Source organism: Chiloscyllium plagiosum, chromosome 37 (genome assembly GCF_004010195.1).
Source record: "Chiloscyllium plagiosum isolate BGI_BamShark_2017 chromosome 37, ASM401019v2, whole genome shotgun sequence".
Lineage (NCBI taxonomy): Eukaryota > Metazoa > Chordata > Chondrichthyes > Orectolobiformes > Hemiscylliidae > Chiloscyllium > Chiloscyllium plagiosum.
Genome location: NC_057746.1, coordinates 6689548 through 6713199, shown reverse-complemented (window position 1 = coordinate 6713199; position 23652 = coordinate 6689548). Strand labels below are relative to the sequence as shown.

The window sequence follows — 23652 nt, the reverse complement described above, 5'->3', positions numbered from 1 at the left end:
GCAGCTCATTGCCTTTTCTCATCTGTCAGTCTTAGTTTATTCTAGGAGGCTTTATTATTTTAACCTGGAGGTTTCAATACACATTTCCGTTTATAAACAGAAACATATTAAGTGTGGCATTTGACATCAAGGCATTTTTTTTTTCTCTTTGATGCCAAATACAATTCATCTTTGAAATATTTCAATTCCTAGTTTTGACCACAAGATGGAGAGGTAGTTTCAAATTGCAATTCTGAATGTAACACTTGATGGTTTTTGTGATAAAATTCTGTGGGGGTGTAAATCACTTCTGAGTTCAGCACAGTTAGAGAAAAATCTCCTGAAAGTTGATAAGGATTGAAAACTATCCAGTTGTTTCTTGACCAGTTGTATGGGCGCTGTGCTTTTAGGAATATCTTTCTGTTGAAAGTCTTGCAGCTTTAGTTTCTGTTTCACTCTGAGCAGGAAGCAGTTCCTGAGAGACTCGAAGCCAGCAGGTTCCCATTCACTCTCTGAAAAAAGCAGTCTCCCTGTCCAGGAGAGAACACTCCAGGTTCAGGAGGGCGAAACGTGGACGGGAATCGAGAGGATGCTCCAGCATTCCAGGAATCCGGGATGTACCTCGTCGGAAGTCAAGACAGGGGTGAGTGAGAGTTGAGGCAGGAGCTCTGCCTCAGACTGTTGCAGACACCGAGGAACCGAGAGAGTTGAAACCCCCCTCCCCAGCTCCAAGGTCAGTGCAGCCTTCCCAGTGCCAGCCAGTGCCCCTGGAGGGAGGAAACGGGAATGCTGGCTGAGAGGAAACCCTGTTGCTGTTCACTGAACCCTTTACTAAGCAATGACTGTGGCCGGGGAGGGAGCTTTTTGAATTAATGTTGGCATCCATGGCCCAGTATGTCTTGCTATTCCCTAATTGCCCCTTGTAAAGATGGCGGAAGATGGCCATATTCAGCCATTGCAGTCCACGGGTGTGTGCTGTTGGGAGGGAATTGGACTCAGTGACACTGAAGGTTACCAACTCCACGTTGACACTGCCCTGGAGGCCTGACCATGTGAGCTGCCACCTCAGTGCCACCCCTGCCCCTCACCCCACCCTGGCGCATCCTCCATGGCTGAGGAGGTCGACTATTAACCAACTGGTGTCACCTTCATTCGAACTGAAACAACCTCTGGTTACTCCCAGTCATCTGCAACATTTGAAATGGTTAAAATGCAATTTTATTTTTCAATTTTCCCATGATGTTACTGAATGGTTTTGCTGTGAGTAAGTATCCTTAAGACCATCAGACAGAGGAGCAGAAACAGGCCATTCAGCCCACTGAGTCTGCTTTCCCGGTCAATGAGATCACGGCTGATCTGATCATCTTCAACTCCACTTTCCTGCCTTCTCTCTGTAATCTTTAATTCTCGTCCTGATTAAAAATCTGTCCGTCTCAGCCCTGAGAATCTACTTAACACACAACTCTGTGGCAAGGAATTCCACAGATACACTCCCCTCTGAGAGAAAAAAATCCTCCCTTATCTCTGTCTTAAATGTGCGATCCCTTATTCTGAAATGAAGCCTCCTGCTCTTTGACTCTCCCACAAAGGGAATCAACGTTTCCACATCCACCTCGTCAACTCCACTAAGAATCTTGATGAGGGGGTTTGTCTTATGAGGAAAGACTGAGAATGCTAGGCCAATAGAGTCACAGAGTCATAGAATCTTACAGCAGCGAAACAGACCCCTTGGTCCAACCAGTCCTTGCCGAACATAATCTCAAACTAAACTAGTCCCTCCCGTCCTACCGTATATCTATACAAGGAGAAAGTGAGGACTGCAGATGCTGGGGATCAGAGCTTAAAAATGTGTTGCTGGAAAAACGCAGCAGGTCAGGCAGCATCCAAGGAGCAGAAGAATCGACGTTTCGGGCATAAGCCCTTCTTCAGGAATTCCTGAAGGAGAGCTTATGCCCGAAACGTCGATTCTCCTGCTCCTTTGATGCTGCCTGACCTGCTGCGCTTTTCCAGCAACACATATCCCTACAAACCTTTCCTGTTCATGTACTTATCCAAATGTCTTTTAAACTGTTGGAGGTTAGACACATATGCAGGGGCATCATGGTGGCTCAGTGGTTAGCACTGCAGCCTCACCGCACCAGAGATCCCGGTTCAATTCCAACCTCGGGCGACTGTCTGTGTGGAGTTTGCACATTCTCCCCGTGTCTCTGTGGATTTTCTCCAGGTGCTCCGGTTTCCTCCCACCATCCAAAGATGTGCAGGTCAGGTGAATTGGCCATGCTAAATTGCCCCATAGTATCCAGGGATGTGCAGGCTAGGTGCATTATTTAGGGGAAATATAGAGTAATATGTGTAGGGGAATGGGTCTGGGTGGGTTACTCTTTGGAGGCTCAGTGTGGACTTGTTGGGCCAAAGGGCCTGTTTCCAAACTGTCGGAATTCTCATTCTAAAATAGGAGACGTTCATTTGGTCCTTCAAGTCTCCTCTCCCGTTCGAGATAATCAAAGCTGATCATCCAACTCAGTCCCCTGTTCCTAATTTCTCTCTCACATCCTTTAGCCCTCTGAATTATCGTGACTCATTTGTGAAAACATTCAATATTTTGGCCCCATTTGCTTATTGTGGTAGAGAATTCCACAGGCTCTCCATCCTCTGGGAGAAGACATTTCTCCTTATTTCAGTCCAAAATGGCCTACTGTTCTCCTTTGACTGTGACCGCTGGTTCTGGACTCCCTGGTCATCAGGAACATCCTCCCTATATTTGCCCTGTCCAATCCTGTTAGACTTTTTAATGAGGGGGGAGGTGTGGGCGCAAGGACCGCAATTTCCCCCCCGACGTGGTCGACGGTGCCCTCCACCGTCTTCTAAACTGCATCGAATATAGTCCTAACCAATCCAGTCTCTTTTCATCTGTCAGTCCAACTATCCCAGGAATCAACTAGGAGAAACTGAGGACTGCAGATGCTGGAGATCAAAGTTGAAAAATATGGTGCTGGAAAAACGCAGCAGGCCAGGCAGCATCCGAGGAGCAGGAGAATTGACGTTTCGGGCATAAGTTTCCTGAAGAAGGGCTCATGCCCGAAACGTCGATTCTCCTGCTCCTTAGATGCTGCCTGACCTGCTGCGCTTTTCCAGCAACACATTTTCAGCTCTGATCTCCAGCATCTGCAGTCCTCACTTTCTCCTGTTAGATTAGATTCCCTATAGTGTTGAAACAGGCTTGTCAGCGCAACTAGTCCACACCGACCCTCTGAAGAGTAACCCACCCAGACCCACTACCCTCTGACTAATGCACCTAACTCTACGGGCAATTTAGCATGGCCAATTCACCAGGCCTGCACATCTTTGGACTGTGGGAGGAAACCCATGCAGACACGGGGAGAATGTGCAAACTCCATATGCAGTCACCCAAGGCTGCAATTGAACCCGTGTCCCTGCTGTGAGGCAGCAGTGTTAACCACTCAGCCATTGTGCTGCCCTAAAGCGTTAGTGTTTGGAACTCTCTCCCCCAGTGAGGAGAGGAAGCTGGGCCTTTGAGGATATCTGAGGCTGAGTTCGACAGGATTCTGGTCCACAGCAGAGTTGAGGACTATGAGATGTAAGCAGAAATATTGAGGCACTGACACAGCATGCTCAAGGCCCAGGGCGTAGTGCTGCTCCTATTGCCAAGATTGGGAGAGCTGTCTCACAGACGAGGCAAGCAGCATCCTGACATAGTCATGCTCATGGAACCAGCCCTCACCGACAATATCCCAGACATCACCATCTCTGGATAGGTCCTGTCCCACCGCAGAGCTGGTGACCCGGGTACAATACTGGAGCCAGTTGCCCTCACTTAGAAATATATCACTGGTGTATTGAAATCTTGGGACTCCCTTCCTAAAAATAGTGGCAGTGTTCCTACATAGAAACTGAAAGGCCAATCAGCCCTTCGAGCCTGTTCTGCTTTCAATATGATCTTCTAATCCCCATACTTCATATACCAGAGTGGTTCAGGAAGACACCTTCTCCAGGACAACTAGGGACGGGCAAAGAATGCTTGCCCAGCCAGCGTCTCCCATGATTCATGAACAAATAAGTCAATAAACCTTAGGAAATGATGGCAATTCTCCTGCTCTGAAGTGACAGCCTAGAGTCACCTCCTAACTCCACAACATCTATCTACCATCTCCAAGGCACAAGTCAGGAGTGTGAGGGAGTACTCCCCTCTTGCCTAGATGAGTGCAGCTCCAATAACACTCGAGAAGCCTGACACCATCCAGGACAAAGCTCGATTGGCACCACATATACAAACATTCAATCCCTCCCCCACCGGCGCTCAGTAGCAGCAGTGTGTACTATCTACAAGATGCACTGCAGAAATTCACCAAAGATCCTTAGACAGCACCTTCCAAAGCCACGACCACTTCCATCCAGAGGGACAAGGGAAGCAGGTGCTTGGGAATGCTATCCCATGCAAGTTCCCCAGGAAGGCACTCACCACCCTGACTTAGAAATACATTGCCATTCCTTTAGTGTCGCTGGATCAAAGTCCTGAACTTCTCTCCCAAATGGCATTGTGGGTCAGCCCCCAGCAGGCGGACTGCAGCGGTTCAAGAAGGCAGCTCCCCACCACCTTCACAAGGGGCAATAAACACTGGCCCACCAGCAATGCCCAAATGGCACAAGTGGTTATAAGAAAGGAGCAGGGTGTTCTATCAGACCAGGGGCTGGTAGATCGCACCCAGTTGGACAGTCCAGAGGTCTGTCCCCTCCAGTCCTAAAACCTTTAAGACATTGAGGAAGTATTTAAACAGGCAATTACATAGCCAAGGCACATAGGAGTACAGGATAAGTAATGGAAAATGGGATTCAAACAGTTTGGTGGTTTCTTTGACTGGTGTCCTGTCGATGGGCCGAAGGGCCTTATTTATGCTATAGATTAGGCTGGCTATTGCTCAGGCTGGAATCCAGTGTTTCCAGCTCATCGGAGGAATACAGTAGCAAAATGAACAGGTTACTGTGATATTCGTTACAAACTGCAATGTATCAATAATGCTGGAATACACAGTAACAAACAGAAAGTATTGATGTAACTGTCCTGTGTTCCCCTGCACCATGACCTATAGTATTCCCTATTGTTGGCATCTTCCCATCTGTCATCACAGTGCCCACCCATTGGTGACATCCTCTGAGCATTGGTTTTCACACATACACCAATGGCTAGGTTGGTTCGCTCAGTTGGCTGGAAGGCTGGTTTGTAATGAAGAGTAATACCAACAGTGTGGCTGTGATGCCTTCTCACTCTCCCTCCCTATCTGAGGTGTGGAACTCACAAGTTAAACTCACCATTGCCTCTCATGTGGGACTATACACTGATGAGACCCAGTTCGACCTCACCACTGTCACGCTGTTTACTTGCCACCCAGTGGGGCATCAGCAGAAATGTCCTCAAACTAAATCTGAGATCAGTGGAGGGACAGGTAGTGGGATTACTGAGCTGGCGATCTCAGATGCCCAAGCTAATGTTCCTGGGGCATGGAGTCAGATCCCACTGTGACAGCTGGTGACATTGGAATAGCAATGAATTGCTGTAATAGCCAGGGAGAAATACCCCCTCAGCTCTGTCTTTAACGGGAGACTGCTTCCTTGGACAAAGTATAAGACTGTAAGATGGAGGAGCAGAATTAGGTCATTCAGCCCAAGGAGTCTGTTCTACCATTCACCTTTGGGCGGCACGGTGGCACAGTGGTTAGCACTGCTGCCTCACAGCACCAGAGACCTGGGTTCAATTCCCGCCTCAGGCGACTGACTGTGTGGAGTTTGCACATTCTCCCCGTGTCTGCGTGGGTTTCCTCCGGGTGCTCCGGTTTCCTCCCACAGTCCAAAGATGTGCAGGTCAGGTGAATCGGCCATGCTAAATTGCCCGTAGTGTTAGGTAAGGGGTAAATGTAGGGGTATGGGTGGGTTGCGCTTCGGCGGGGCGGTGTGGACTTGTTGGGCCGAAGGGCCTGTTTCCACACTGTAAGTAATCTAAAAAAAAACCTTCTCTCCATAGCCCTCAATCCACGAGCTAATCAAGAACCTATCTCTCTCCGCCTTAAGTACACTCAAGACTTGGCCTTCACAGCCTTCTGTGGCAATGAGTTCCATAGATTCACACCCCCCGCTCTTTGGCTAAAGAAAGTCTCCCCTTCATTCCAGTTCTCAACGATCGTGGCTTCTGCCTCACTCTGAGGCTGTGTCCTGGGGTCCTCATCTCTCCTACTAGTGGAAACAGCTCTTCCATGTCCACTCATGCAGGCCTCTCTGTAGTCGGTAAGTTTCAATCAGAACCCCCTGCCCCCATCCTTTTAAACTCTATCGTTAACAGACCTAGAGTCTTCAACCACTCCTCATATAACAAGTCCTACATCCCTGGGATCATTCTTGTAAACCTCTCTGGACCCCTTCCAATACTAGCACATCCTTCCTGAGATGCTGGACAGAAAGCTGCTCACCATATTCCAAATGCAGTCTGACCAGAGCCTTATACAACCTCAGCAGTACATCCCTGCACTTGTGCACTAACCTTCTTGAAATGGACGCCAATATTGCAGATGCCTTTGTAAACACCATTTCAACATTAAGCTGCCCCTACATGTTTCAATCAGGTTACCTGTAGTAGAGTTATAGAGTCCTACAGCACAGAAACAGGCCCTTCAGCCCAAACTGGTCCATACTGACCAAAAATGTCCATGCACACTAACCCATTTCCCTGCATTTGGCCCATATCCTTCTAAACCTTTCTTATCCATGCATTCGTCCAAATGCCTTTTAAATGTCAACCACTTCCATTGGCAGCTCATTCCATATGTGTACCACCCTCTGTGTAACAAAGTTGCCCCTCAGGTTCCCTTGTATTCTTTCCCCTCTAACCTTTAACTGATGCCCTCTAGTCCCCGATTCCCCAATCCTGGGAAAAAGACTGAGTGCATTTGCCCTATCCATGCCTCTCCTGATCTAATACACTCATATCAAATCCCCCTCTCAGTCTATGCTCTCAAAAAAAAAGTCCTAGCTTGTCCAACCTCTCCCTGTGACTCAGACCATTGAGTCCTGGCAACATCCTTGTAATTTTCTTCTGCACTCTTTCCAGTTTAATAATACACTTCCTACAGCAAGGTGACCAAAACTGAACACAATACTCCAAGTGCACCCTCACCAATGTCCTGTATAACTGCAACATAACTTCCCAACCTCTATACTCAGTGCCCTGACCGATGAAGGCCAGTGTGCTAAAATCCTTCTTCACTGACCTGTCTACCTGTGACTCCAATTTCACAGAACCATGAAGCTGAATTCCAAGATTCCTTTGTTCCACAACACTCCTCAAGGCCCTACCATTCACCATGAAACTCCTACCTTGATTTGACTTTCCAACATGGAAGACCTCACACTTATCTACATTAAACTCCCTTTGCCATTTCTCGGCCCACTTCCCCAGCTGATCAAGGTCCTGCTATAATTTATGATAACCTTCCTCACTGTTCACAATATCTCCTACTTTAGTGTCATCTGCAAGCTTACTTATCATGTCTTGTGCATTCTTATCCAAATCATTGATATGGATAACAAACAGTAGAGGGCTCAGCACTGACCCCTGATCACACTCATTCCTCTAAACCCCAGGGAGTGCAGTAATTTAATCAGTAATGTTCGGGCCCTCAGTGAGGTATTGACCATATGTTTTATACTGGGGAGGGAAGCCATGGACTGCAGGGAGATTTTAATGGGCTGGTCAGATGGATAGAAGTAATGGCAGGTACAACAAGACAACGCAGTACACAATAGAAGGTGGGAGATAGATACATGTATGGAATGAGCTGCCAGAGGAAGTGGTGGAGGCTGGTACAATTACAACATTTAAGAGGCATTTGGATGGGTATATGAATAGAAAGGGTTTGGAGGGATATGGGCCAGGTGCTGGCAGGTGGGACTAGATTGGGTTGGGATATCTGGTCGGCATGGACGGGTTGGACCGAAGGGTCTGTTTCCGTGCTGTACATCTCTATAACTCTATAAGTGCACATCTGGAGCTGCTGGACTGGGAGATGAGGTGGGGGCTAGAATCCAAACAGACTACTCCTCGCGTGTGTGTTTTCATTGGGGATAATGGTGGGGCATGAGGAGGAGGGGTGCATGTAAAATAAGGTGTGCACCCACCCATGGTCACCCCCCCCCCCCCCCACACACACCTAGAAGGTTGGCAGGCTACCCACCACAGGCACATATGTCCCTGGGAGGGGGAGTGGTGGGGGGAGAGGGGGTTTCGTACTGATACCCGTGATTGACCAGTATAGGGTGGAATTTAAGGCCAGCAAGTAAAGCTGGTGAAGGGGCCTGGAATACAAGTCCTGACATCATTAACACTTCAAACGCAGTTCTGATTGTGGGGCTAGTGTCAGCCATCACTGGGCTAGTGCGCTAGACACCAGCACCCACTGTTCCAGGGATCATCACAACAGTTAAAGGTTTTATAACGTATGCAATGTTCTGCAATTTATCTGATTTTTAAGCTCAGGCTGGGAGAAAACCAGATTTCGGTCATGAACAAGAATAGTTATTTATGATAAGTAAACTCTAGCTTCAGGTAAATGGTTAGAAACTGTCAGCCTGTAATTGCCATAAATTAAAACTCTAATCCCCTTCTAAACTCCCCATTACACACACGCGGACAGGATACAAACAAGTCACGAATGATGGGAAAACTAGTCCGTTGCCTTTGCTCACAAGACCTGTTGAGTTCGTTCTTGCCCTGAAGCCTTTGAAGGTTTCTTCACAGCCTTCATTTTCCACTGGTTTGCAGGAGACACAGGGTGGCTGGTTCACATGCAAATGCTCTTGGACTTATCAATTAAAAGTCAAGCTTGCAGCAACTGCTGAAGGAAACATAAACTGTTTTTCTACACATCTGAAGTGGCTTAGTACAGAAAAGAGAGAGAGAGAGAGCTCCTCAGCTTGTTAGAGATCTGATCACTTCTCTTGATATCTAGTTCACTGGCCCAAGCTGTTCAGTTGCTTGAGAACAAATCACGTGGATATTGACAGGCAAAGGCCTTTAAAGGCCTGGTCACCAGTCCATAGACCAATCTGAATACAAAGTCCCTGGACTCCAGTTTGTCTGCACCCTACACTGCTTGTTCAAGGAGCTCCTTATACAATGTTTACCATGAGAGTCAGGTTATTGTTTTTCAAACCATATATTAATCCTCTAAAACAAATGTTCTTTCCACCAGTAGCACTGGTTTTGGACCCAGTTCTGTTATGGTGCCAGTCTGTACGCAGTGCCACTGGCTGTGCTGCTTGTTAGCTGGTGCTGCCCACACAGCTTTCAGCTACAATTCAAACCCACTCAGGAATGCACTTCCAGCGGTTGAAGAGTTAGAAACTGGGATAAGGACCTATTCAGCATATGATGGGCTGAATGGCCTCCTTCTGTTCAATGAATTTCTATGAGATTATGATTCAGATTTTGGTCACTGTTGCATCTCTTTAAGTGGCTGTTTGGTAACATCCTTTAAGATAGTTTACTGCAGTAAAGCCGCTATATAAATGCACATTGGTATTATCAGTTGAGAAGCTCGGGTGTTGTTGTTGGTGCAGACCAGTTGATTCCTCTTGTTCCAGACCACGATAATGGCAGTGGAGTTCGATGGCGGGGTGGTGATTGGTTCTGATTCCCGTGTCTCTGCTGGGTAAGTACTTCACATCGATACTCTCGTTCCCCCCCACCACCACCTCTGTCGGTGTCCTCCTCTTCTAGTCAGATAACCGGGCATCTGCATAGCACCGGATTCTCCCAAATGACTTCACAACCAACGGTGTGCTCTGGTGTGGGAACATGGCACTGGGTGCAGTAAGCTCCGACAAATTGCGAGGTGGTCAGTTTTAGCTGAGGGATTAAATTTCATCCTGAATCTCAGGTCAGGCCCTGATGTTCCACTGCCGTACAATTCCCTGAGAGATGCCAAGAGGACGAGCTCAACGGTTATCAAGGAGTGTGGAAAATCCGATTAGCCCTGATAGTATTAAATGGTGGAGAAGGCTTGATGGGCCAAATGGCCTGTTCTGAATTGGGCTCCAACTGAGAGGGTGCAGTATGGAGTCCCAGCCAAAGATCAGTATCTCTGACAGTGTTGGCACTCTGCACCCAACCTCTCCCCCACTCCCAGTCCCTCACTGCAGGTCAACTCAAATTTTTCACAGAGTGTGGGAGGCTCTGGCTGGGCCTAACTACCTGCCCACCCCTGACTGCCCTCGAACTGAGAGCTCAGCCATTTCAGACTGAGAGTCACCCACATTGCTGTGGGTCTGGAGTCACATGTAGACCAGTCCAGGCAAGGACTGAAATTAACTTCCTTAAAGGACATGAGTGAACCAGATCAGACTTTACAATTCATGGTCACCTTTCACATTGCCTCTGCCTTTCCCTAATATTCCCTCCCTCATTCCCTCCACATTTCTCTCATTTTCCCTCCACCTTTCTAGCACCTTCCTCCCTCTTTCCCTCACGTTCCCTTCCTCATTACCCTGCGTTCTCTCCCTTTCCCTCATGTTCCCTCATTCATTCCCTTACTTACCCTTTTCATCTTTCCCTCACATTCCTCTCTCTTTCCCTCATATCCCCCCCCCCCCCCTCCGCCCCTCACGCTGCCTTTCTTTTTCCCTCCCGTTCGATGATGGGCTCAGGCCCCACTTGGTGAGTGACAGGGCGGGTCTCAGTCCAGGGCCTGACACAGAGCGGTGAGGAGACTGGCACGATGGGGACGACACGCACAGTGCAGCGAGCTGGGCAAGGAGCGGTTCCACTGAGCTGCTCAACATCAGGAACAGGTTTGACGGAGTGAGGGAGGAAAGTGTTCCAGAGAGTGGGAGGTGGGAAAACAGAGGGGTACAAAACTCTCAGGCAGAGGGACAACTCACTGGGATGTGGGAGTGAACTCTTTCGAAGGTAGTTGGATAAATACTGAGAAAGGAGACATTTATACGGCAACACATACGCACACAAAACAACTAACTGAACCGTTAGATCACTGTCATCCAATTTCTCACCTTATCCCTTCTATGGCTGTCTGTGCCCAGCTTACACCTCGGCTGGGTATATCTGCTGTCCCTTTACATTGTCCATCAGCAACCTCCTGGGCTGCTACATTGTGAAGTCCTGTGTTACTTAATCTCGCCTGCCCTCCATCCCTCCATCACTGATCCTCTCCTTGGCTCCATCCTGTCTCCTTTCCCCCATAACACCCCCTCCTCCATCCCTTGTCTCAAAACCTTTCCCATTTCCATCAGTTCTGATGAAAGATCGCTCCGAATGGATTTGGTATCCTGTTTTCCAGAGCAGGTTCACACAGCCTTCCAGGTCTGCAGCACAGGAAAAGACCCTTCGGCCCATCAAGTCTGCACCTGACCATTTTGCAGCACTTTGCCCATTGCCTTGGTATCACAAGTGCACAAGTTTTTAAATGTTATGAAGGTTTCTCCCTCTAGCACCCTTACAGACTCTGAGTTCCAGATTCCCACCATCCCATCATTCCTGGATGACGCACTTACTTTATGAAGAATTTTGGAACAGCTTAGGCTGATATCCATTGGCAACTGAAAGCATCAGAGGTGATCTTATTGAAATGTGGGAGATTTTGTAGGAACTGGATATTTCCCCATGGTTGAGGGGAGGACGAGGAGACATTGTTTAAAAACAAGAGATCTCCCCAATAACACAAAGAAGAGGAGAACTTTTATCTCTTGGAGAATGTCGTCCGCTTAAAAATAATGATGGCTGGGATTTCAACATGCCCTTCGAGACCAGGTTAGGTCGACTCTTGCCTGACAAGGAAACTAAAGGTTAAGGAGGGCGTGGAACTGAGACCCAATCTAATCAGCTACGGTCTTATAGAACTACAGAATGGGTTCGAAGGGCCGAGTGGCCTACTCCTGCTCAGAAGCCTCACGATGCTACGTTACGGTCCTGAAACATTCACCTCGTTTTTTTTTCTCTCTCTACAGACCCTTTTCCAAAGCCTTATTTAAAATACAACTGCTATTTATCATGCCCAGGGCTACAGGAGAAGGGCAGGGGAAAGGGCTTGACAGGAAAAATATGTCAAAGAGGCAACGCAGGCCTGATACACAGGATGGCCAGCCCCTCTCTCTCTCTCTCTCTCTTTCTTTTTCTCTCCCTCGGAGTCTAAGCTTGGTCCCTCAGCCTGGGGGAGATCCTGCTTTGCTTTGCTGACTCTGCAATGGCTTGTTTGAAACATCGAAGACCCTCATGGGGTTTTGACAGGGACACGGTGGAGAGGATGTTTCCCTGGGGGGCTCACTGTTTAACCACAAATACCATTTAATACAATGAGAAGGGGCCTTTTTCTCCAGTGGTTGAGAGGTTTTGGATCTCTCTTCCTGCAATAAAAAAGCGGGGTGGAAGTTGAAGTCCTTGAATATCTTTAAGGCACAGCTGGTTGGATTCTTGTTAAACAAGGGGGTTGAAAGGGTATCGGGAATAGGTGGGAATGAGGATTGGAGTTGACAATCAGAGCAAAGAGTCTGGTGCTGGAAAAGCACAGCATCCGAGGAGCAGGAGAATTGATGCTTCAGGAATTCATCAGGAATTCTGATGCATTCTGCATTCCCGATGAAGGGGCTTTTGCCCCGAAACGTCGATTTTTCCTGCTGCTCGGATGCTGCCTGACCTGCTGTGCTTTTCCAGTACCACACACTCGTCTCGAATCCCCAGCATCTGCAGTCCTCGCTTTAACCTTGACATCGGAGCAGCTGGACCACAGGAGCAGGTTTGATGGTCTGATTGGCAGTTCCTTGTTTGCCGTGACTCGAGGGGAAGTGGGAAGGGATTCCTGGCTGGCTGTCTATGATGGTGGAGACTGTAAAAACACCCTCTCTGAGGGAGAGGCCTGAAACAGTATTAACTCTGGACTACATTCACAGAAGCATAGAAAACAGGAACACGGCAAACTTAGGAGCTGGAATATGGCCTTGTGGGATTATCACTTGACTGTTAATTTAGTGACTTTGTAATATCCTGAGGACCCAGGTTCAAATCCCACTGTGGCAGATGGTGGAGTTTTAATTCAATGAAAAAAAAAATCTGGAATTAAAAGTCTAATAATAAAGATGAACCCAATGTCAATTGCTGGAAAAAAGCCCACTGGTTCACTAATATCCTTTAGGAAAGGAATCTGCCTCCCTTATCTGGTCTGGCCTACATGTGACTCCAGACCCACAGCAATGTGGTTAACTTTTAACTGCCCTCTGGGTAATAAATGCTGGCCCAGCCAGAGATATCTGCATCCTGTAAAACAAAAGTCAGTCCTTTGAGTCTGATCATCCAACTCAATCCCCTGTTCCTGCTTTCTCCCCGTTAACTATTCTGGGGGTAGGGTGAGGCTTGGGGGCACTGCCATGCTTTGGGGGAAGTGGCCAGGGTGGGTCGAAATCTGCCCTCACCATGCAGTCCCCAGACAAGGATCCAGGGTCAGCTTTTATACTGAGCTCCGAGATTGCAATCGAACAAGTGGCTGGGTTTCAGTGCGAGTCTGTGCCAGCCTGTGCCATCTGCTCACACAGTCTCCTTGCTGTTGGGTAGTTGAGGGGGTGGGGGAAGTCAGGCACTGCCCTGGGGGTTAGAGGAGGTTGACGATGTTTCCTGTGTGCCCACAGAGAGGCGATCTGTAACCGTGTGATGAATAAGCTCTCCCCGCTGCACGATCGGATTTACTGTGCCCTGTCAGGTTCAGCTGCTGATGCCCAGGCTATCGCCGATTCCGTCAACTACCAGCTGGAATTACACAGGTAGCGATCTCTGCCGTTTCTTCATCGAACCGACTGCTCACACATTCAGCTCCAGGTCAAACATGGTTTTTATATTTTGACAGAGACTGCTACAGCAATGCAATTACAACTTCCTAAACATCCCCACTGGTACCAGCAGAGATTCCCACAGGGACCAGTAGACACTCCCCATTGGAACGGGAGACTCCCCACTGGGACCAGAGGCTCCCCAGTGAGACCAGAGACTCCCCACTGGGGCCAGAGACTCCCCAATGAGACCAGAGACTCCCCAATGGGACCAGGGACTCCCAGAGAGACCAGAGACTCCCCACTGGGACCAGAGACTCCACAGTGAGACCAGAGACTCCCCACTGGGGCCAGAGACTCCCCAATGAGACCAGAGACTCCCCAATGGGACCAGGGACTCCCCAGAGAGACCAGAGACTCCCCACTGGGACCAGGGACTCCACAGTGAGACCAGAGACTCCCCACTGGGGCCAGAGACTCCCCAGTGAGACCAGAGACTCCCCACTGGGACCAGAGACTCCCCACTGGGGCCAGAGACTCCCCAGTGAGACCAGAGACTCCCTACTGGGACCAGAGACTCCCCAGTGAGACCAGAGACTCCCCACTGGGACCAGAGACTCCCCACTGGGGCCAGAGACTCCCCAGTGAGACCAGAGACTCCCCACTGGGACCAGAGACTCCCCAGTGAGACCAGAGGCTCCCCACTGGGACCAGAGCCTCCCCACTGGGGCCAGAGACTCCCCAGTGAGACCAGAGACTCCCCACTGGGGCCAGAGACTCACCAGTGAGACCAGAGGCTCCCCACTGGGACTAGAGACTCCCCACTGGGACCAGAGACTCCCCAGTGAGACCAGAGACACCCCACTGGGACCAGAGACTCCCCAGTGAGACCAGAGGCTCCCCACTGGGACCAAAGACTCCCCAGTGAGACCAGAGACTCCCCAGTGGTCCCAGAGACAGCCCAGTGAGACCAGAGATTTACCACCAGGACTCGCAAAAATTCCACTCTAGGACCAGCAGAGATTTCTACTGGTACCCCCAAAGGCTCCCTAGTGGGACCAGCAGAGACTCCCCACTATGACCAAGGATTCCCCACTGGGACCAGCAGGGATTCCCACAGGCACCTGCAGAGATTCCCGACTGGAACTGGCAGCGACTTTCCACTGGGACCAGCAGAAATTCTCCGCTGAGCCCAAGGATTTCTCTCTACCACCAGCAGATATTCCCCACTGGGACCAAAGATTTCCCACTGGGACCAGCAGAGACCCTCCACAGGGACCAGCAAACATTTCTCACTGACCAGCATCCAGTAGGCTCCTGTATGTTTACAGGGTGGGGGGGTTGCGGGTATAAGGGTGAGTCCTTGGCCCCGGGCTGGTGTGAACAAGGCGGGATGGGGGTGGGGGGCTGTGATTCCTAGTGTAACTCTCACAGCAGACACAGCAAGCAGCTCTCTATGCCTTGGCTGAACAAGATGTGCTCCTTTCTGTCCTTCAGCATTGAGACTGGAGATGCCCCATTGGTGCGAGCTGCAGCCTCCATCGTTAAGAACATCAGCTACAAGTACAAGGAGGAGCTGTCAGCTCACCTGATCGTCGCTGGTTGGGACAGGAAGAAGAAGGGACAGGTACCTGGGCATGAACCACACTTACGGGTCTCCCACTGCCACCAGCCTTTCTCCTTTGGACAAGCCACAGTGGTTTCGATCTCGTAATTAATAAACAAGGAAGTGCTCCATCCTCCATTTGAAAATCCCAGAGAAAATGCAGTACAATTTCTGAACGACACATTCTGGTCTGGCTTCAACTGTATAGCTCAGATCCGCACTCCGGTTCATTTCCCACTAATCCTGCTTTTCTTTGACCCTAAGACCATAAGACATTGGAGCAGAAATTAGGCCAATCAGCCCATCGACTCTGCTCCACCATTCAATCTTGGCTGATAGGTTTCGCAGAGGAGAAAGTGAGGACTGCAGATGCTGGAGATCAGAGCTGAAAATGTGTTGCTAGAAAAGCACAGCAGGTCAGGCAGCATCCAAGGAGCAGGAGAATCGACGTTTCGGGCGTGAGCTTTATCTTTCCTGAAAAAGGGCTCATGCCCGAAACATCGATTCTCCTGCTCCTTGGATGCTGCCTGACCTGATAGGTTTCGCAACCCCATTCTCCCACCTTCTCCTCATAACCTTTGAATCCCGTTGATACTCAAGAACCTATCTGTCTCAGTCCTAAATATACTCAATGACCTGGCCTTTACAGCCTTCTGTGGCAATTAATTCCATAGACTCCCCACTCTCTGGCTGAAGACGTTTCTCCTTATCTCCTTTTTAAAATGTCTTCCCTTTACTCTAAGGCTGTGCCCTTGGTTACTAGTCTCTCCTACCAATGGGAACATCTTCCCAACATCCACTCTGTCAAGGCCATTCAGTATTCTGCATGTTTCTATTAGATCCCCTCTCAGCCTTCTCAACGCCATTGAGTATAGACCCAGAGTCCTCAAACCTTCCTCGTATGTTAAGCTTTTCAGTCCTGGGACCCTTCTCATGAACCTACTCTGAACACGCTCCAGGGCCAGTATATCCTTCCTGAGATATGGGGCCCAAAACTGCACACAATATTCCAAATGTGGTCTGACCAGAGTCTTATAGAGCCTCAGAAGTACATCCCTGCATTTGTATTCAAATCCTTTCAAAATAAATGCTATCATTGCATTTACCTCCCTAACTACAAACTTAGCCTGTAAGTTTATCTTGAGAGTATCCTGGACTAGAACTTCCTTTGCACTTCAGATTTCTGAATCTTCTCCCTATTTAGAAAACAGTCCATGTCTCTATTCTTCCTACCAAAGCGCATAACCTCACACTTTCCCATGTTGTGCTCCATCTGCCACTTCTTTGCCCACTCTCCTAACCTGTCCAAATCCTTCAGCAGCCTCCCCGCCTCCTCAATGCTACCTGTCCCTCTAATGCCCTCAGTTCCTTCATCTAGATCATTAATGTATAAAGTGAAAAGTTATGGCCCCAACATTGACCCTTGCAGAACACCACTCGTCAGCAGCTGCCATCCTGAGAAGGACTCTTTAATCCCCACTCGACACTTTCTGCCAGACAGCCAAGCATCCGTCCATGCTAGCACCTAGCCTCTAACACCATGGGCCCTTATCTTACTCAGTAGCTTCCTGTGCAGCACCTTGTCAAAGGCTTTCTTGAAGTCCAGGTAGATACCATCCATTGGCTCTCCTTGGTCATGCTCATTACTTCCTCAAAGAATTCTCGTAGACTTGTCAGGCATGACCTCCCCTTGATGAAACCCAGCTGAATTTTGCCTTATGTCGTAGAGAGGGAGTTTTAAAACTCAGTGGTCGCCCGCTGAGATGGGGAAACAGATTTTCTCTCTCAGAGGGTTGGGAAACTTTGGAATTATCTTCCTCAAAAGGCAGTGGGTTATCTTTACTTATTTGTTATGGCAGAGGTGGATCGATTCTCGATGACAAAGGGGATGAAAGATGCAGTAATGTAGAGCTAAAGTTAAAATCAGATCAGCCACAATATTATCGAATGGCAGAACAGGTTGAAGTGGCCAAGCGGCCTACACGCGTTCAATGCTGAAATGTTTCTGAGCTCCAGGTTTTGAGCAAGTCAGCAATGTTGTGGTGCTGTCACTGGATTGGTCATCCAGAGACCCAGGCTAATGGTGTGTGGACACAGGTTCAAATCCCGCCATTTTATATCTCGACCTTAGGCCGAAGGTATGGGGAGAAAGTGGAAACAGATTCCCTGAATGGATACCCAATTGTGATAGTATTGAATGGCAGAGCGGGCTGAATGGCCGAATGTTTTCCACGTTTTCAGACAGCGGGTAGGATTTAATTTCAAATGAATACCCACTTGGAACACGCACGAAGCAGTGATGGTGACCAGGAACCTATCGCTAGATGGTTGCCAAAACTCACGTGTCCTCCAGGGAAGGACGTTTGCTGCCCCACGCCTTCACGTGACTCCAGTGACATGGTTGACCCTCAACTGCCCGCTGAACTGTCCAGCCAGCCTTTCAGTTCAAGGGCAGCTCGGGATGGGCCTCCAATGCCAGCAACATCCACACTGCCATAGAAAAGCTCAGGCCGGGAAGAGGATGGAAGGTGTGCCTGAAACTGGTGGATTACCGATGTGTAAGTCCCTCAGATACACCGACGGAAGGTGAAAAGAGCGGGAGAGTTTAAACTCAGCCGCGATCAGGCGGGAACCACTGCCTCCTCATGGTGGAAGACTCTACATGCAGGTTCTTGCCATCAATAAGTGTCACCTTTCATCTGAAGGAAAAGCAGGCATCCAGGTTCAGTGGGTGACAGGGAAGGCAGAAGTAATGTTGGCTTTTGTTTCTAAGGGGATCTATGGTGGCTTGGTGGTTAGCACTGCTGCCGGACAGCACCAAGGTGCCAGGTTCGATTCCAGTTTCAGGAAGACTGTCTGTGTGGAGTATGCATATTCTCCCTGTGTCTGCGTGGGCTTGCTCTGGTATCCTCCCACAGTCCAAACATGCACAGGGCAGGTGAATTGGCCACGCTAAATAGGTGCATTAGTCATGGGTAATGGGTCTGGGTGGGTATGGACTGGTTGGGCTGAAGGGCTTGTTTCCACACTGTAGGGAATCTAATCTAAGGAATGGTGTATAAAAATAGGAAGGTTTTGCTGAAACTATACAAGCTACGAGACAGACCACAGCGGGAATACTGTCAACAGTTTTGGTCTCCTTCACCAAGGCAAGATGATTCACTCGGCTAATCCCAGGTATGGAAGGACTGTCTCATCAGGAGAAGTGGAGTTGACTAGACCTGTACTCATTGGAATTTACAAAAATGACAGGCAAAATTACTTGAAATATCTTCGAAGACTTTACAGGGGAGATACGGAGAGACTGTTTCCCCTTGTGGGAGAGTCCAGGACCAGAGCATATAATCTCAGAATAAGGGATCGCACATTTATGATAGAAATGAGGAGAAATTACTTCTCTCCAGAGACGAGTGAATCTGTGGAATTCTCTTCTGTGAGGGTGGGTCAGTGAGTATATTCAGGGCTGAGATAGAGAGATTTTTACTCAGTATTGTTGCCGGGGAGAATACTGAGATGCAGGCTATTGGACCAGATGGGATTGAGCTGCATAAGGAGGAGGTGTGAGCAATTCTAGAAAGTGTGAAAATAGAGAAAGCTCCTGGGTCAGATGGGATTTATCCTAGGATTCTCTGGGAAGCCAGAGAGGAGATTGCAGAGCCTTTGGCTTTGATCTTCATGTTGTCATTATCTACAGGAATAGTGCCAGAGACTGGAGGATAGCAACTGTTGTTCCCTTGTTCAAAAAGGGAAGTAGAGATAGCCCTGGAAATTATAGACCAGTCAGCCTTACTTCGGTTGTAGGTAAAGTGTTGGAAAGGATTATAAGAGGTAGGATTTATAATCATCTAGAGAGGAATAATTTGATTAGGGATAGTCAACATGGTCAACTTGGAGTGCAGGTTCATAGCTCCTTGAAAGTGGAGTTGCAGGTAGATAGGATAGTGTAGAAGGTGTTTGGTATGCTTTCCTCTATTGGTCAGAGTATTGAGTACAGGAGTTGGGAGGTCATGTTGCGGCTGTACAGGACATTGGTTAGGCCACTGTTGGAATATTGTGTGCAATTCTGGTCGCCTTCCTATCGGAAAGATGTTGTGAAACTTGAAAGGGTTAAGAAAAGATTAACAAGGATGTTGCCAGGGCTGGAGGGTTTGAGCTGTAGGGAGAGTTTGAACAGGCTGGGGCTGTTTTCCCTGGAGCGTCGGAGGCTGAGGGGTGACCTTATAGAGGTTTACAAAATTATGAGGGGCTGGATAGGATAAAGAGGCAAAGTCTTTTCCCTAGTGTTGGGGAGTCCAGAACTAGGACATAGGTTTAGGGTGAGAGGGGAAAGATATAAAAGAGAGCTAAGGGGCAACCTTTTCACACAGAGGGTGGTACGTGTATGGAATGAGCTGCCAGAGGAAGTGGTGGAGGCTGGTACAATTGCAACATTTAAGAGGCATTTGGATGGGTATATGAATAGGAAGGGTTTGGAGGGATATGGGCCTGGTGCTGGCAGGAGGGACTAGATTGGTTTGGGATATCTGGTCGGCATGGACGGGTTGGACCGAAGGGTCTGTTTCCATGCTGTACATATCTATGCCTCTATGATTCTAAAAGGCTATTTTCAGCTTTTCCAGCAACACATTTTTTAGCTCTGCTCTCCACCATCTGCATTCCTCACTCTCTCCTAAAAGGAGGATGATCCAATCAGCCATGATCACGCTGAATGGCAGAGCAGACTGGATGGGCTGAATGGCCTGTTGCTGCTCCTCTATCCTCAAATACCTTTTAAAAATTAATATAATACATTTACTTCATTACTCTCATCACCTTTCCTGCCTGTCCATCAAAAGAAATCGGAATTCACAAAACATATTTTTGTCTTGAACAACTATTTTGAAGTGTTACTGAGCTGTGCTGTCCCCACTCCCAATCCAGGTCTATGCGACTCTTGGAGGGATGATTATCCGACAGCCATTCTCTGTCGGGGGCTCAGGGAGCATTTACATTTATGGATACGTCGATGCTGCATACAAAGAAGGGATGAGCAAGGACGAGTGCCTGGCATTTGTAACTAACGGTGAGAACACACAGCGCGACTGGGGTTAACAACAAAAATGATTAGTAGCACAGAAATCGAGTATCACTTAAAGTAAAAGATATTTTCTCAGTATCGGATTTTCTCACAAGTTGTCCAGATAAGTGCATGACAAAAGACTTTCATGAATAGTTTTAGCAATAGTCAATATTGCTTGTATCAGGCGGCACGGTGGCTCAGGGGTTAGCACTGCTGCCTCACAGCACCAGTATCCCAGGTTCAATTCCAGCCTCGGGTGACTGTCTGTGTGGAGTTTGCACATTCTCCCCGTGTCTGCGTGGGTTTCCTCCGGGTGCTCTGGCTTCCTCCCATAGTCCAAAGGTGAATTGGCCACGCTAAATTGCCCCGTAGTGTTAGGTGTAGGGGAATGGGTCTGGGTTGGTTGGGCTGAATGGCCTGTTCCCATGCTTTAGGGAATAAATCCCACTCCATTTTCAAAGCTGCAGATTGGAGTAAAACTCAAAACATTTTGGAATATTTTGTCCTTATTACCTGAACAGAGTTTCCCTCTGAGGCTGGTTTCTCGCAGTGCAATCCCTAATCTGCTCTTTGACCCTGTCAATTCCTGTACCTTTCTCAGCACTCGTTCAAAGCTGTCTCCATCACGTCCTGTCGATGACACGCTGTCAATAAATTGCTGTCGCCTCCCTGCTTCCGAAGCTCCTGTTGACCTCACTGTGGAAGGGGCGGATGCAGCCAAGGGATATCCAGATCCTGGATTGAGCTGCTGCTCAGTAGGTAACACCGCTGTCTCTGCAGTCACCTCAGGGGCTGAACTCTGATTGCCAGGCTTTGCAGTGCTGAAGGAGTGCTGCACTGTCTGAAGAGCTGAGATATTAAACCAAGACCCCTCCCCCCAACTACCTCTCAGCTGGAGGTTAAGGATGCCAGGGCAAGATTTCCAATCCCTTGCCCACGATTTCCACCTCCTTTATAATCAGATTGACAGTGCCAGAAGGACGAGCTGGCTGTGCCCACAGTGACTGCAATATTTCCAACAAGAGCCATTTAACTGGGGGTAAAGCGCTCTGCTTAACATGCTGTGGTTGGGCAAGGCAATATGCAAATGCTTTCGTTTCTTTCCGTTTGATGAACAAAGTGCATTGGAATATTGCAAACCCTGCCACATCCCACAGATCGCTCCCCACCCTGCTCCACTATTCAACCTCCCAATGTGCCATTCCAACTCAAGGAAGGGCTTGATTCACATAAGGGAACAAAGGTTTTTGAGGCCCGGGGGAGCCTTTGGGAGCTTCATTTCAAACCGTCCGTGCGTGGCTTAACCTCCACGGAGACCGACGGGGCCCCATGTCCCAGATCTGGATCCTGTTGAACTCTCGGAAACCTTGTCCATCCACCTCTGGCTCTGTGAGCCAAATGAACAGCTGGTGGGACCCGGAGCCTCAGGGGAGTTCCTCAGGATATCGTACAGGAGACAGGACAAGCAGGGAACAGGTAGCTATCCATTCCCTGTCAAACCACAGGGCGGTCTCTCAGCAAAAGGCTCCTAACCTCAGGGGCATGATGCAGGGTATCACATTCTCTGGTCTGGTCTGATTGCACTGTCTCACTGTATCACAGCGATTACACTGGGATTGTCACTGACCGCACTGTCCGTCTGTATTACAGCGATTACACTGGGATTGTCACTGACCGCACTGTCCCTCTATATTACAGCGATTACACTGGGATTGTCACTGACCGCACTGTCCCTCTGTATTACAGCGATTACACTGGGATTGTCACTGACTGCACTGTCCATCTGTATCACAGCGGTTACACTGGGATTGTCACTGACCGCACTGTCCCTCTGTATTACAGCAATTACACTGGGATTGTCACTGACCGCACTGTCCCTCTGTATTGCAGTGATTACACTGGGATTGTCACTGACCACACTGTCCCTCTGTATTACAGCGATTACACTGGGATTGTCACTGACCGCACTGTCCCTCTGTATTACAGCGATTACACTGGGATTGTCACTGACCGCACTGTCCCTCTGTATTGCAGCGATTACACTGGGATTGTCACTGACCGCACTGTCCCTCTGTATTACAGCGATTACACTGGGATTGTCACTGACCGCACTGTCCCTCTGTATTACAGCGATTACACTGGGATTGTCACTGACCGCACTGTCCCTCTGTATTACAGCGATTACACTGGGAATGTCACTGACAGCACTGTCCCTCTGTATTACAGAGATTACACTGGGATTGTCACTGACCGCACTGTCCCTCTGTATTACAGCGATTACACTGGGATTGTCACTGATCACACTGTCCCTCTGTATCACAGCGATTACACTGGGATTGTCACTGACCACACTGCCCCTCTGTATTACAGAGATTACACAGGGATTGTCACTGACCGCACTGTCCCTCTGTATTACAGCGATTACACTGGGATTGTCACTGACCACACTGTCCCTCTATTACAGCGATTACACTGGGATTGTCACTGACCACACTGTCCCTCTGTATCACAGCGATTACACTGGGATTGTCACTGACCACACTGTCCCTCTGTATTACAGCAATTACACTGGGATTGTCACTGAACACACTGTCCCTCTGTATTACAGCGATTACACTGGGATTGTCACTGATCGCACTGTCCCTCTGTATTACAGCGATTACACTGGGATTGTCACTGACCACACTGTCCCTCTATTACAGCGACTACACTGGGATTGTCACTGACCACACTGTCCCTCTGTATTACAGAGATTACACTGGGATTGTCACTGACCGCACTGTCCCTCTGCATTACAGAGATTACACTGGGATTGTCACTGACCACACTGTCCCTCTGTATTACAGCAATTTCACTGGCTATCGGGAGAGACGGGTCGAGTGGAGGAGTGGTGTACCTTACAACGATCACGGAGAAAGGCACTGAACACAATATCATTCCTGGCAACAAGTTGCCAGCATTCCATGATGAATGACACTATGTATCTTCCACTCCTCAATAAATTCCTGCTGCTCTCGAAGCCCAGCATCCTCATTCATTGGAACAGGTGTCGAGTATTCAGACCATCGAGCCTTGCAGTGCTTTCAGGTCACCACACAATAGTAAGGACGGAATTGTACAGGAGAGGGTGTAGAGGGAGTCACCAGATGGGATTGTACAGGAGAGGGTGTAG

The 23652-nt window shown here is 48.7% G+C and overlaps 1 protein-coding gene across 1 annotated transcript; it reads left to right on the top strand.

Moving 5' to 3' along the window:
- Positions 1-291: 291 nt before the first annotated feature.
- psmb9a (proteasome 20S subunit beta 9a) lies at positions 292-23499 on the top strand. The gene is made up of 6 exons (XM_043677902.1): positions 292-622; positions 9628-9695; positions 13678-13809; positions 15313-15442; positions 20342-20483; positions 23327-23499. Exons 1-6 carry the CDS (start codon positions 569-571, stop codon positions 23452-23454), a joined length of 654 nt encoding a protein of 217 aa, XP_043533837.1. The 5' UTR covers positions 292-568; the 3' UTR covers positions 23455-23499.
- The last annotated feature ends 153 nt before the right edge of the window (positions 23500-23652 follow it).

What these genes read in the sequence shown, in the direction of transcription:
- psmb9a (XM_043677902.1), top strand. Translation starts at nt 569, where the DNA reads ATGCTCCAGCATTCCAGGAATCCGGGATGTACCTCGTCGGAAGTCAAG. An exon ending in TACCAGCTGGAATTACACAG is followed by an intron (nt 13,810 to 15,312) that starts GTAGCGATCTCT and finishes TCTGTCCTTCAG; the next exon opens with CATTGAGACTGGAGATGCCC. An exon ending in ACAGGAAGAAGAAGGGACAG is followed by an intron (nt 15,443 to 20,341) that starts GTACCTGGGCAT and finishes CTCCCAATCCAG; the next exon opens with GTCTATGCGACTCTTGGAGG.